General features: G+C 44.2%; 1 protein-coding gene across 1 annotated transcript in view; it reads left to right on the plus strand.

Annotated features, from left to right (window-relative positions):
- The first annotated feature begins 1,488 nt into the window (after positions 1-1,488).
- Positions 1,489-15,248, plus strand: part of tmprss15 (transmembrane serine protease 15) — a 55,680-nt gene continuing 41,920 nt past the window's right edge. Inside the window, exons 1-13 of the mRNA XM_069892425.1 lie at positions 1,489-1,636; positions 3,371-3,510; positions 3,774-3,824; positions 4,608-4,670; positions 6,250-6,317; positions 7,143-7,229; positions 7,508-7,659; positions 7,845-7,946; positions 8,391-8,510; positions 10,384-10,547; positions 10,679-10,700; positions 11,493-11,601; positions 15,064-15,173. Coding sequence (XP_069748526.1) covers positions 1,489-1,636; positions 3,371-3,510; positions 3,774-3,824; positions 4,608-4,670; positions 6,250-6,317; positions 7,143-7,229; positions 7,508-7,659; positions 7,845-7,946; positions 8,391-8,510; positions 10,384-10,547; positions 10,679-10,700; positions 11,493-11,601; positions 15,064-15,173 — 1,336 coding nt within the window. The remainder of the gene's footprint in view (positions 1,637-3,370; positions 3,511-3,773; positions 3,825-4,607; positions 4,671-6,249; positions 6,318-7,142; positions 7,230-7,507; positions 7,660-7,844; positions 7,947-8,390; positions 8,511-10,383; positions 10,548-10,678; positions 10,701-11,492; positions 11,602-15,063; positions 15,174-15,248) is intronic.

Raw genomic sequence — 15,248 nt, forward strand, 5'->3', positions numbered from 1 at the left:
GGAGTGAAACACGAAACTCTGCAGACGCTCTTGATGTAGTCAAAGCACAGAGATGTTGGAGGAACTCAACCAGTCTCGCAGCATCCATAGGAGGTAAAGATATTATTACTGACGTTTTGGGCCTGAACCCTTCCTGAAGGTCTGAGTAAAAGTAAAACACAGAAATAGCGGAGGAGCTCAGCTGATCTCACCAAAACACAGAGATGCTGTACCCCTTGAACTTCAGTCTTTACCCCTTCCCCCCCCCACCCCCCAGCCATTAACAAAGATGCCTGTCTCTTTTTTTTTTACTTATATCTTGAGGAATGCCTTGAGATGTTGAATTTAAGAGCAGGGAGGTTATGCTGCAACTGTACAAGGTACTGGTGGGGCCGCATCTAGAGTGCTACATACAGTTCTGGCTTCCTCACTTGAGGAAGGATGCACTGGCTTTGGAGGTGGTGCAGAGGAGGTTCACCAGAGATGAGGGAGTTAGCCTATGAGGAAAAATTGAGTCGTCTGGGAATGTACTCATTGGAATTTAGATGAATGAGAGTGGATCTTATAGAAATGTATAACATTATGAAAAGCATAGATTAGATAGAGGTTAATAAGTTATTTCCATTGGTGGGGGAGACTAGGACTAGGGGACGTAGCCTCAAGATTCGGGATAGTAAGTTTAGGATTGAGATAAGGAGGAACTGATTTTACCAGAGGGTGGTGAGTCCATGGAATTCACTGCCCATTGAAGCAGAGGAGGCTTCCTCAGTAAATATATTTAAGACAAGGTTGGATAGGTTTTTACATGGTAGGGGAATTAAGGGATATGGGGAAAAGGCAGGTAGGTGGAGATGAGTCTATCATCAGATCAACCATGATCTCATTGAATGGTGGAGCAGGATGGCCAACTTCTGCTTCTATTTCCAATGTTGTTATGTTCTTATGAAAGACTTATGCCCAAAACGTAATATATCTTTATTCCAATGGACGCCACGAGACTGGCTGAGTTCCTCCAGCATTTCTGTGTTTTTGATTGCAGTAATGCCAGCAAACACTTGACCATTCTCCAGTGTCACAATGAGTAGCTGATCATTAATGTTTACAATTTTCTCTCTGTGCACAGTTCAACAGATAAGCACCTCATGAGGAATGCTGTGATTCTTTCGTTCTTCTTAAATTTTATTTACAGCACAGCTGAAGCCGAATCCGGCCATTAAAACCCGCATCGCCCAATTACACCCAATTATCCTACGACCCTGTTCATTTTGGAGGGCGGGAGGAAACTGGAGCACCAGGGAAATCCCATGCAGGACACAGGAATAAGGTACAGGCTCCGTACAGACAGTGCCGAAGTCTGACCAATTGCAAATGAACTTGGTTAAAAGAGCTTTGATCAGTATGGGCATGGCAGGTCACACACCCAATAAAAGTAACCACTTTCGATCTCTAGTAGCTATATTTAGGAAGCCTCTGCCTTTTCAGTGCTGAAGTGCCTGCAACCCTCACAAGATGTGCAGCAACTTGAAGGGCTCCAGAGGCAGGAGGGAGTTCAGTACCCTCGAGCTCCTGCTCATTTGCGTCTTCCTCCTTCAGTTGGCAGTGTGTGTTGGTCTAATTGTCATTGTCTGGCTCGCCATCCATCAGCCCCAAGGCCAAGGTGAGTCCTCTGTTAATCTGTGGGGTTTGGACAATGCGGAGACAAGATTTAATGCCGTGGCTCGCGTGATCTGGGTGTGCACCAATGCTCCATTGCCTCAGTCTTCTTGTCATGTTTCTTGACTGAGAGGAAGGGACCATCAGGTAGCACTAAGTACCAATCCACACCAGCCTGACCTCCTTGGTCAGAGAAAGTGGCCCTCGTTCCTCACTCTATTCCTATCTCTCGGCCCACAATGCAAAATAGGCTGCGGACTTGAAGGCGTCCGCATAGACAGGAATGTAACTAATGTTATGAATATTCAATGCTGTGATATTTGCAATGCCTGCAATGTGAGCATGCAACTTGTTGAAAGATTCATCCCACTCTCTTCTCTCTCTTCCCATCAGGAAGATTTTGCACCATTCAGATTTAAGGACATTCTTCCTTTTATCAGACTCTTGAATGAGCTTCACACTTACATTGGCTTTGCTTTTCTCAAGTTGAGTTCTCTGTGCATCTTTGTAATATGATTGGGTTGACAAAGCTGGATTGCTTGCAAAACAAACTTTCTCACTATACCAAGGTGACAATCAACTTGAAATTAAATACATTTGAGAAGTGTCTCAGCACCTTTGATAATATATATGTGTAAATAATATCTCAGCATTTACACATATATATTATCAACGTGCTAAGGCAACTATCAGCCAACCTGAATATGGTTGGGGACTTCAGGAGGACCAGAGATGACCATACTCCACAGCACATTAATGGCTCGGTAGTGGAGAGAGTAGAAGGAATCAAGTTCCTCGGAGTCCACTTAAGAAGTGACTTATCCTGGATACACAACAGGAAAGCACAAGCACAAGAATGACTGTATTTCCTGAGAAGACCAGCTACCATCCTATCAGCTTTCTATGGGAGCTCTAACAAGAGCTTTTTGGCCAGCCATCACTTTTTGGAACAGTTGCTGTAGAACATCAGATCGGTCAATCCACAGGACCATAAAAGAGGCAGGGAGAATAGCTGGCATATCACTCCCTTCCTCCCTTGCCCCCCACCCCTCCCCATCGGAGTGAAATACCAGGATCATTGTTTAAAGAGGGAGGACCCCTGAGGCCTTATTTCCAGCTACTTCTATCGGGAAAGAGATGCAGGGGTATCAAAGTCAGAACCACCAGGCTGAGAAATAGCTTCTTCCCACAGGCAGTGAGAATGCTGAATGGCTGTTGGAACAAGCCCTCAAACCCTCTGAGGCTCTACAATTTATATAACAATATTTATTTATTTTATTTATGAATATATGTATCGTTTGACTGTATGTGTGTGATATTAGTATGTATGTTTGCACATTTTTGCACTGAGGACAGAACGCCATTTTGTCAGTTTGTACTTGTACAATCATATGATAATAAGCTTGACCTTGATTGCATGTGAGGCTGTATTGTAGTTACCTGGAATATTAGCATATCAGGCTTGTCTCCAGTCTAACAAATCCTCGGACCACCAATGGTCTGTGGGTCACAGGTTGAGAAATACTGATCTATGATTTATTTTTTTTTGTTTATATTCACAACACCGTTTCCAGTTCACCCCATGGAAAATTGGATATCTTGAAGAATTAGTCAGAATTGTTCACTGGTTGGACAATCACAATGTACAGACCCTGCTTGCCTCCCCTACCTGAGGGAATGCAAGGACATGCCATTCCACTGATGAAGCTCTGTTTCAACTGTTTCTTTTATTTTGCAGACAGCCACAACACAACCAGCCAGCCCTCCCAAATCTTAAGAGGTTCCTTTAAGATAACTCAAGGAGCCTTGTATACACCTCAGCTACAAAACAAATCATCGCTCCAGTTCAAGGCTCTTGCCTTTGATGTCAGAAATTTGGTAAGTGCGATTCGGCTTTCATTTTTATTATGAAGTTTTGTGGAGGCAGAGGAGAAAATACAATATTTCTTTGATTACATGGGGACCCAGTGCTGCAGCAAATACAGTGATGAGTGTGAGGTGATGAAGTTTGCAAGGTTAAACAAGGGCTGAGTACATGGTTAATGGTTGGATACTTAACAGAGGCCAAAGTTCACCCAAATCCATATCAAGGATGCTGCCAAGTTAAGAAGGCTCATGGTATGCTGGCCCTTATTCGTCAGGTGATTGAGCTCAAGAGTCATGAGGTGATGTTGCAGCTGTTTAAATATCTGGTGAGACCACACTTGGAATATTGTGTTCAGTTCTGGTCGCCTCATTACCGGAAGGACGTGGAAGCCGTGGAGAGGGTGCAGAGGAGATTGACCAGGATGTTGCCAGGAGTGGAAAATATATCTTATGAGGCAAAGTTAGCCCCAATGTTTGGAGTAAAGAAGGATGAGAGGCAACTTTATGAAGATTGTGATTTGAGAGGCATAGATAAGGCAGACAGCCAGCATGTTTTTTTTCCCAGGGCATGAGTGGCAAGCACCAGAGGACATCTGTACAAAGTGAAAGGAGGAAGGTTTAGGGGAGACATCAAGGGTTTTTTTTATAAAGAGATTTGTGTGTGCCTGGAATGCCTTGCCACAGGTGCTGATGGAGGCTGAAACAATAGGTGCATTAAGGGACACTTAGACACACACATGGATGACAGAAAAATAGAGGGTTATTCAAATTGAACTCCATCTGCCACTTTTCCTCCCAACTCTGCCTCCTTTCTATATCATTTTGTAACCTATGACAACTGTCAGCGTCATCTACATCTCCTCTAACCTTCATATTAACCATAATGGAGTCTTACATTGCTCTCTAAATCTACCAATAAGATATCCAATGTTTGATGGATAAGGTTTAGTTTTTTGGGGATAGGTATTTATAGATTGGCACAGCATCATGGACCAAAGGGCATTTACTGTGGTCCAATGTTTTACGTAAATCTATGATGTTGGAAGAGGGAAGTGATTGCATTTATAACTGATCTGTGCAGGGTAATGCACCTTGTGGCTCTCCCCCAGTGTTCCAAAAGGAGTGCTGCAATGAGGAATGACATCATCGAGGAGGCACTCACAGGAAATCAGGTTTGTAGGGATGACTGGTATCAATCACGTTTAATGGTTGTAGCGATTGGACCTGGAATTGATTGCAAACATAACTAATACTGGAAGAACATGCCATAAGTTGAACTTCAGGGCAAAAATCCATGCAGGTATCTGAGGAATTACTCAAATCAGCAAGAACAGTAATCTTTGGACCTTTAGTTCTCAGAGTTCTCCTCTGATGTAATACCTTGTTTCTGGGCCTATATACACACTAATTGATAAAGATTAATCAATTTTATTCGTCATCAACTCCATTGTGGTTGTCTCACATAATCTCGGGAAGGTAGAGGTAATTTGGGTGAACTTTGGTTTGATCCATCAAACATTGGATATCTCAATGGGAGATTTAGAGAGCAATGTAAGACTCCATTATGGTTAATATGGAGGAGATGTAGATGTGCTGAAGGTTGTCATAGGTTACAAAATGATATAGAAAGGATGCAGAGTTGGGAGGGAAAAGTGGCAGATGGAGTTCAATTTGGATAAGTGTGAGGTGATGAATTTTAGAAAGACAAACCAAAAGGTTGTGTACAGGGTTAATGGTCAGTTACTTAAGAGTGTGGATGAACAGAGGGACCTTGTGGTCCAAATCCATACATCTATCAAGGTCGCTGCACAGGTTGATAGGATGGTTAAAAAGACCTATGGGATGTTGGGCTTCAGTAATAGGGGGATCAAGAGGTCATGTTGCAATTCTACAAATCTCTGGTGAGACTGCCTTTGGAGTATTGTGTTCAGTTTTGGTCACCTTATTATAGGAAGGATGTGGAAACAATGAAGAGGGTACAGAGGAGATTTACCAGGATGTTGCCTGGATTGGAAAATAAATCTTATAAGTCAAAGTTAGCAGAGCTGAGACTTTTCCCTTTGGAGTGTAGCAGGATGAGAGGAGACTTAACAGAGGTCTACAAGGTCATGAGTCCCATAGATAGGGTGGACGGCCAGCACTTTTTACTCCAGGGCAGGAATGCAAACACCAGGGAACATTTGTGAACAAAGTGAAGGGAGAGAAGTTTAGGGGTGAGATCAGGGGTAAGTTTTTTTTTACAGAGAGTTGTAGGTGCCTGGAATGCCTTGCCAGGGATGATGGTAGAGGATGAAACCTTAGGGGAATTTAAGAAACTCTTAGACAGGCATGTGGGTAGAAGAAAAGTAGAGCGTTTCAAGGTAGGGAGGGTTTAGTGCATTTTTAAAGAAATATATGGGTCAGCACAATAGTGAGGGGTGAAGGGCCTGTACTGTGTTGTAATGTTCTGTTCTATTATGTCTAGATAGGCATGTGGTTTTTGTAGGTCTGTTAATTAGAATGATAGAATGCTACAGCATAGAAACAGGCCAATCCATTCTCTGCCGATCGATTATTCTGTCTTATTGCCTTGGCGTGCACCTGGACGAAAGCCCTCCATTCGCCTCCCATCCATATACCTATCCAAATCTTTTCTTAGATGTCAAAAACGGAGACAAATGTACAACGCTGATCAGTGCCTTGGCAACATATGCCATGCAGGAACTGAATGCCAGAAAAATGGGTTGACAAGGTGAATGTTTATTTTTGCAGATACACAAAATATATATGCAGGAACAATACCAAGATCTTTATGAAGAGTGTGAAGTGCTGGAGTTCCGGTAAGTTTTTCGCTGAGAATTCAGATCCAAATATACCTTCCAAAAACCAAGGCAAGCTCGAGAAACAACACGCCACCTGCTTCTTATCCCCTCATCACAACCTCCCCCCCTCGACATTGACCTCCGCCACTGGATATCAGCGGCACTGCTCCCATTCTTAGAGACATTGGCTGTTGATGGAAACTGGGCCACAATTCTTCTTCCTCTCTGCTTTATGTCATGATAGATCTACCTGGCATCACCCCGTCTTTTCTCATTTAATTTTCCTTCCTATCACTCTTCCAGAACTTTGTGTTTATATTCACACTAATCACCTGTATTTTTTTAATTTGCTTGAAACCACGTGCAATCCAAACTTTGTAGAACCTCAATGCTGGAGAAACTCTGTTGGTCAAACAATGCACTTTATGCATTGATCTCACCCCTAAACTTCTCTCCCTTCACTTTGTTGACAAATGTTCCCTGGTGTTTCCCTGACCTCTTCTGCATTGCACTTTAAAACTCATGGCTTTAGAAGTCTTCAACCACAATACCTGCAATAGGGAAGTGACCAGGTCTTTTACTAAGCTTTCAATCCCTCCTTTCTCTTTGGAGCCAGGAATGGCTGGTCCAGTCATTTGTGACTGAGAGAATGCCCAATTGACCTACAATCCCCGGTGCATTTTGAACGGAGAGAGGAATCAAGAGCCCCCCGGGGAAAACCCACGCAGACATGGGGAGCACATACAAACTTCTTACAGACAGTGCTGGATTTCAAACCCCAGTCATTGGCGCTATAACAGCATTCCACGAACCACTAGGCTAACTGTGCCACCCTGGGTTCAGTCAAGAGTCTGATAATGACAGGAATGAAGCTGTCTTGAATCTGTTGGTGTGTGGTCTCACACTCATGAATTCTCTTCCTGATAAGAGGTGGGTGGAAGGAGTAAGGCTGGGGTGGGATGAGTCATTTAATATGTTAAGTAGTTAGGTTCATGAAGGAAGGCTCGGGCCTGAAACATTGACTGCTTTTTACTTCCTGTGGATGCTGTGTGGCCTGCTGTGTTTCTCTGGCACTTTTGTGTACTGCTCATTTAACATGTTGGCCTGCTTTTCTGAGGCAGTGGGAAGTACAGATGGAGTTGGTATTTTTGGCCTACAGCTCTCCAGCGAACCCTTGTAAATGGACAGATGCCTGGGCTGTTTTTCAGGAATGGCAGCGTTGTTGCATATTTCGAGCTCCTTTTCTCCACTGGTGTGTCAAGTGCCACTGTAAGGACTAAGATGGTGATGGCCATAGAAGGAAACGAGGGGTCATTTTTGGGAAACTTTAGAATTGACCCGAACAGTATTCAGGTCACAGGTAAGGAGGTGGGTTGAAGAATAAAGCACGGCGAGTGCCGGGTTGGAGAGCGGTTCAGATGTTCCTCATCCTCACCTTCCCGATGTGCGTTCCACAAACTCACGGGAGCAGACAACACTTCAGCTATCGGTCAGTCCCAGAGACGAGGGTTACTGTTTTGTCTAAGTGTCTCTGTGTTCTTCCAGGGTTGCGGGAAGGACGATGGGCAAGAAATGCACACTTTCCCAGTCGGCGAGCTTTTGCCGAAATTCACCCATCAAAAACTCCAATATCCATTTGTGCTGACAGTGAGTGTGGCAACAAACTGTCAAGGAGAGCCAAGGATTAGGAGGAGATGCACATTCCCAGGGTCCAGGCAAACCTTGAATGAACCTAGATATCGAACTGGGTGGCTCAGCTAGCATAGCGGTTAGCGCCATGCTATTACAGTGCCAGCAAAAGGGGTTCAAATCCAGCATTGTCTGTAAGGAGTTATGTTCTCCTCATCTCTGCTTGGATTTCCCGGGTGCTCTGGTTTCCTCGTAGCCTTCAAAATGTATGGGAGTTGTAGGTTAATCGGATGTAATTGGGCGGCACAGGCTCATTGATGTCTAAATTTTAAAAAAATTATATTTAAAACTTGCCAATGACCAAGAGAGGAATGAGAGCAAGGGTTGGGGAAAGGAGAGGAAAGGCTTATTTTCAAACTGAAACTGAGCTCTTCTTCCTGATCTATTTCCTTTGTGTTGAAGATCAATGTTTCCCTGGAAGTCAGATGTGCGGAGATGGGAAAACCTGCGTGGATCGGGCTCTGTTCTGCAATGGAGAAGCAGATTGCCCTGATACCCTGGATGAAAGCGAGCAATATTGTGGTACATTTCTCAGCTCTTTTCTGTGTGTGGGTGGGTTAATATTCTATTTTATGGTCCCTTCACTGCAATGATGAACACACGGGACATCAGTATAAAGTTCAAGTTTATTTATAATCCATTTGTACCAGTAAAACCTGACAAAACAGCGTTCTCTGGTCCACAGTGCAGAACACACAGACAGGCAACCATTACACAGAACCTATAGTTGTAGAGTAAAATGCATATTATTAATAAATAGTAGAGTCACAGGGCATTGTTTTAGCAGTTCAACAGTTGTTCGGCTGTCTCATTGCCCATGGGAAGAAGGTGTTCCTCAGCCTGGTGGTTCTGGCTCTATGATATTCCTGTAACTCTTTCCCAATGGGAGCAGCTGGAAGATGCTGTGTACAGGATGGAAGGGGTCCTCTCTGATTTTGTGAGCCCTCTTTAATCAATGGGGAGAGGGAGACCCCAGTGATTCTCTCTACCGCTTTTAAGAACCTATGGATTGACCTCCGATCTCCAATTTGGCCTAATCAGTCACCTTAGTGCCCATAGATCTGCTACAGAAATAAAGCATGATGCTGAGTGAAGCAGTAGAGAAAGGGCTCAAGGGCGAATGGGCTTTAGTTGTATTTAATGTACCGTTCAGAGATGTACACACAAGCAGAGAGGATAAAGCAGTTGGGAAAGACGGAACAAGAGTGACATTGTCATCAAGCGAAAAAGCGTGTAAACGGGCATCTCAGCAACAATCATCATGTTAACCCAAGTGCCTATCTCTGTAAGTCCTACTTGTTTACTTTTGGCCCATATCCCTCTAAACCTTTCCCATTCGGCCTAAAGGTTATTTAATTATTGTAATTGTACCTGCCACTACTGCTTCCTCTGGCAGCTTGTTCCACAAATCCACCACCATCTGGATGAATAAATTGTCCTCAGATCCCTTTAAAATTTCCGCCCTCTCTCTTTATTTTCTAATTCTATATTACATGCTGTGGTGATATGTAATTACACCACTAGGTCACCAGGGGTCATCCCGGTGACCTTGTCAATAAAGCAGTCCAGAGCTGCAGTCTAGCCTTCCAGGTTCATCTTGCAGAGAGACAAGACCTCTTAGTGTACATATTAGTTTATTAAAGCTGTCTTATACTCACACTGCTGTTGTTATTGTCAGTACACATACCCAGGGAAAAAAACTCTGAACCACAAAAAAATCTGCACACCACATGCTCATTCCCTCCACCATCACTCCTAAACATTCTCTGACCCCTCACGACGCTTCCTGCTAACCCCCCCATCTATTCCTTTGAGCTCTCTCTTTCTTCCCACCCCCCCCCCAGCCCTGAGACGCTCTCATCGCCTCCGTGCCCTTCCCCCCACTCTCCTCTGACCTCCTGTGCTTGCCACCTCCACCTCTGGCCTTCCCAGCCCTCAACCCCTCATCAGCTTCCCCAACCCCCTACTTCCTTCCAATCCCCCCCCCCCACCCCACTAGTCTCAGTGATAATACAGAAAGACAGCATAAAACAGTACCCACCACCTAGATAACCAGCGAGCATGGAAATCACGGGAATGCACAACCACAGCTCCCCACCCTTTCACGGCACACTCCTTACAATAGTCTCTCCAGCATCATCCATGACCCACCACCTGGAGCCGAGTTAGGGCTCATTCCTCATGAAAAGAGGAAGAGCTGCTCCACATGTCAGACTTTAGACAGCAACCGGCACATCCATGCCCAAAATAAGTACAGGGATTAGAGATGGGGTGGGGGGGGGGCAGCAATAAGATGATGTGTTCTATTAAAGAAGCAAATAGCAAAGTATGGCTCACCTGTGGGCTGGCTAAGCTTTGATTGGCAGGTGAGGTGACTTCTGACTTGCCTGGTCAGAATACCCTCCAGGAGCAAGCACATGGATTATCCTTTGTTTGGACCTGTTGGATGATCCTCCAGTTAAACACGTAATTAGTCACCTCAGTGCCCATAGACCCACTGAAGAAATAAGAGTTCCTCAATCCCCAGAGGATGATGAAGAGCAATTGCCAATGGATCAGGTGGGTGAAGAGGGAGCAAAGATGTGACTCTTTCAACATCACCCCATTAATCCAGAATCAGATCCGAAGTGACCCCTGGCATTTTCTTTAGCAGTCTTGCTGATACCTTCCCTCTACTGGGCCTCCTAAAGGGTGTCGCTGGTTATCTAGGTGGTGGGTATTGTTTTATGCTGTCTTTCTGTATTATCACTGAGACTGGGGGGGTGGGGGGGGGGTTTGGAAGGAAGTACGGGGTTGGGAAAGCCGATGAGGGGTTGAGGGCTGGGAAGGCCAGAGGTGGAGGTGGCAGGCCCAGGAGGTCAGAGGAGAGTGGGGGGGAAGGGCACGGAGGCGAAGAGGAATGGAGTTACAGGGAATGGTTAAACAGTTTAGGACTTTGCTTCCTGGATTGAAGAATGAGGGGACAATGAGAGGAGCTATGTAAAATTATGTAGGGTATAGACAGATTAATGCAAGCAGGCCATTTTTACTGAGGTTGGATGAGTCAAGAAAATTTAAGGGGAATGTTAGGGGGCACTTCACGCAGAGAGAGGTGGGAGTGTGGGAATGAGCTGCCAGCTGAAGTGGTGAATGCGTGTTCAATTTTGACATTTAAGAAGAATTTAGACAGGTGCATGGGAGGGGTAAGGAGGGATGTGGTCCAAGTGCAGATCAACGGGACTAGCTAGAATAATAGCTCAGCACAGACTAGATGGGCCAAAGGTCCTGTTTCTGTGCTGTAGTGTTCTCTGGTTCCGTGGATCTAAATATTAGATGAAGGACATTCCTAATTTGTGTGTCCCATGAAAACACAGTCTAGCATTCCCCTTCCTGGAAGCTGGCACTCCACTCTCTAATTACAAAGCTCACTGTGATCCTCCAGCTCTGACTGTCCCAACCCGTGAACACTTTTGTCAAAGGCTTGCTGGTGGGAGGTCACTGAATGTTGCTGTCTTGTTCCCATAGCCACACGCTGTGACGGGAAGTTTCTGTTGACAGGCCCCTCTGGTTCATTCCATTCGCTTAATTTTCCCAAGCCATACGATCAGAACACTCACTGCACGTGGATCATTCGGTAAGTTTATCTGACGGTTAGTAAATACAAGTTGCAAAGATGCAGTCCAGTGTACAACTTCTATAAGACTGTAAGACATAGAAGCAGAAATAAGCGATTCAGCTCTTCAAGTCTGCCATGGCCTGATCCATTTTCTCACCCAACCCCACTGCCTAACCATCTCCATATAACCTATGATGTCCTGGCTCATCAATCTCTGCATTGAACGCACCCAATGACTTGACCTGTGCAGCCGCTTGTGGCAACAAATTCCATAGATACACGGCTAAAGCAATTCCTCCACATCTTTGTTGTCAGCAGATGCCCTTCAATCCTGAAGTTGTACTCTCTTGTCCTCGACTCTTCCATCATAGGAAACAACCTTTTTATATCTTCTCTGTGTAACCCTTTCAACATTTGAAATGTTTCAATGAGATTCCCCTCATTCTCCTAAATTCCAATGAGTATAGTGCAAGAGCTCTCAAACATTCTTCATATGATAACCCTTTCATTCCCAGAATCATTCTTGTGAACCTCCTCGGAACACTCTCCAACTTCTGCACATCTTTTCTAAAATGAGGAGCTCAAAATTGCTCACAATACTCCAAGTAAGGTCTCACCAGTGCCTTATCAGAACTAAACCCGTTCTCGGCGAGATGTTTAGAATTAATGGGAGCCTCAGGTGATAAGGTGCACTCCAGATGACTGTGAATCCTGGGTAGATATCCTCTAAGGATACTCACATTCGTTGGGTGCAGTGGCTGATATGTAATTACACCACTAGGTCACCAGGGGTCATCCCGGTGACCTTGTCTATAAAGCAGTCCAGAGCTACAGTCTAACCTTCCAGGTTTGTCTTGCAGAGAGTCAAGACCTCTTCGTGTACATATTAGTTTATTAAAGCTGTCTTATACTCACACCGCTGGTGTGGTTATTGTCAGTACACTCTCATTGTTTGAGCTGTGTGAATCCATGTTCCTAACATATCCAGAATCATCGGACGGGACATCAGCCGCTGTTCAAAATCTTCCAGGTTTCTGAATCATTTTAAAATGGCGGATCCTTTAAGCAAATATGATGTTTCAAAATCATGCAAAATTGCATAAAACAGACGGTGCAGGGTGTTAAATGAATTTAGATAAATAAAGACCATAAAAGGCCATAATATCACTAGTATGTTTTTTTTTTCAAACATTCGAGACATCTCAAAGAGTGCAAATGCAGTAATCTCACATTGCAGCTCAAACTTCGCATTAGGATGAACTTCTTCCACTGTCGTCTGTTTAATTAAGAGGTTTCTGTCTAAGCAGTCTCTCTTTAATTGAATAAACAATGTTGTTCCATCCCACCAATTAACATTTTAACCATATAATCAATGGGCATTTTTTCCACCTGTTGCACATAATGCCTTTGTACTCGTCACTATTCTCCTCGTGCTTATCGCTATGTAACCCCATTTCAGCCATTTCCCATCACTCAAGGAATGCACAACAGGGGAATCATTTTCAATGTGCAGCACTTCTTCAGTGTCATCTGTCTCTCATGTGTTTACATTTTCTCCTGCAACACTTTTGACATAGGCAATGAGGTTAGTGATCATCCTCCTCTCATTACTGACCCAAAAACCTTCAAAGTCTTCACTTGTAGGGTCATTTTCATCGAACACTGTTGACAGCAAATGTCTATGCCAAGCATGTTTTAATGTTACATTTCTCCATGATTTAATAAGTGAATAATCAACAGAAGCTTCTTTCACCCTAGATTTTAAGATATTTTATACTTTCAAGCTTCTTAAATTTTTGCAGCCAACCATGTCACCCTCAAGGTTCAGTCCTTTGTGGAATTTTTGAGCTTGTTTCATTACAAGCAGACCAGTCAGTAGCACGTGTTCAGCTCCTTGTTGTCACACCCACTCGATAAGCACTCAGTCTCACCGTAAAACTTCAATGAATGTTCTTTCTGTTTCCTCAAATCATATATGGTGTATGATCCCACTCCATAATTTTCCGTGAAGTGACACACAGAATCGATAATGAAAGACGCTTCCTTTTCTGCATCACACTTCTACCCATAGGGGACTCTGCAGCTCTTTGCCATCACAGAAGCTTCCGACTGGTAGTGTCAACAGGGAGGGCGGTGGGGGGGGGGGGGGGTAATGACCCACAGCGAGGATCGCTGATAATGTAACGATCGCACTAATCAATGGTGGCGCTCGACAGGGAGTTGCTCTTGTAATGTGATAATGGCACTAATTAGTGATGGTGCCTGCCATGAAGGGCCACTTATTAGGTGATGATACTGCAAATTATCAGCGTGGAACACTGTGGGATATACGGGAGGTGAGTGAGGGTCACATTAGGCCATGTTTGATGAGCAGGGCTGGTTTTCAGAATTCTGGATAAAAGGTTAGGCACCTTTATAACCTGCTGACATATAAAAATAATCCCATTTTCCACATCAACTGGAATAAAGAGGGCAATGGCACGAGGGAACAATGTCTTAGTAGCAATGAAGCAATCAAGTGAAGGACCTCCGCAGGTTGGGCAGAACCAGTGAAGGGGAGGGGGAAGAGTTGCTGACATTTCAGGTTGAAACCCTTCATCGAGACTGATAATTGAGAGGGAAGGTAGCCGGTATGAGGAGGAGAGTGTGGGTGAGATGATACTAAGGCCAATAGGGAACAGGGAAGGGGTGAAGGATGATAGACAGATGGAACGGATGGTGGAGCTTGAGGGGTGGAGTTGGGAGGCAGAGCCAGTTCAATCTTGATGGAGGGTTTCAACTCAAAATTCCGACCATTCCTTTTTCCCCACACAGATGCTTCTTTTCCAGCTGCTTTCTACTTGCTCCAGATGCCAGTCTTGGCAGTCTCTTGTGTTTCCAATGTCTCAACAGTCCTTGAATAACCTGCTACTGTCATCTGAACCCCAATAGGAAAGTATAAATGTATGAAAACAATAGGTTGTCATCACCTCTTGAACATTTATCAGCTCTCAAATGTTTCTCTAGTGATATGAAAGAAGTAGTAAGATTGGACAGGATCTCAGCTGACAAGTAACTATTAGTGTTGAATTGGGAAGTGTGGTTATCGTACAATGCTATTACAGCGCCGGCAACCCAGGTTTGAACTCTGCGCTGTATGTAAAGAGCACACACGTTCTACCCTTATCTGCACGAGTTTCCTCTGGGTGCTCTAGTTTTCTCCCACCTCTAAAACGTAAGGGGATTGCAGGTTCATTGGTGTTTTTGGGTGGGGATGGGCTTGTGGGCCGAGAAGGGCCTGTTACAGTGCTGTATGTCTATATTTAAATTTAAAAGAGTTCTTTGGTCCCATTAGAATATATCCAGGCACTCCTCCAAAACTCTTGACAGATGAGGGGACAGGACAGAAATCAGAGGATTGGTAATTTAAGGTTGAGTTTGGAAATCTGTACAGTGTATAAAGTCTTACATCTGCATGTGTATGTGTGTGCCTGTGATTAGAGTCGAACCAGGTCTTTGCATAAAGGTGAATTTCACTGACTTCCAAACAGCAGAAGACATTGATGTCCTTAAACTCTACCAAGGAATGGGCTCCAGGAAAGAACTAATTGGTAAGAAACCAAAAAATTTTGGGGCTGTGTATTTATTGTAATATTTAGGTGAGACCTGAGAGGAAATCAAAGGGT

Source organism: Narcine bancroftii, chromosome 7 (assembly GCF_036971445.1).
Source record: "Narcine bancroftii isolate sNarBan1 chromosome 7, sNarBan1.hap1, whole genome shotgun sequence".
NCBI lineage: Eukaryota > Metazoa > Chordata > Chondrichthyes > Torpediniformes > Narcinidae > Narcine > Narcine bancroftii.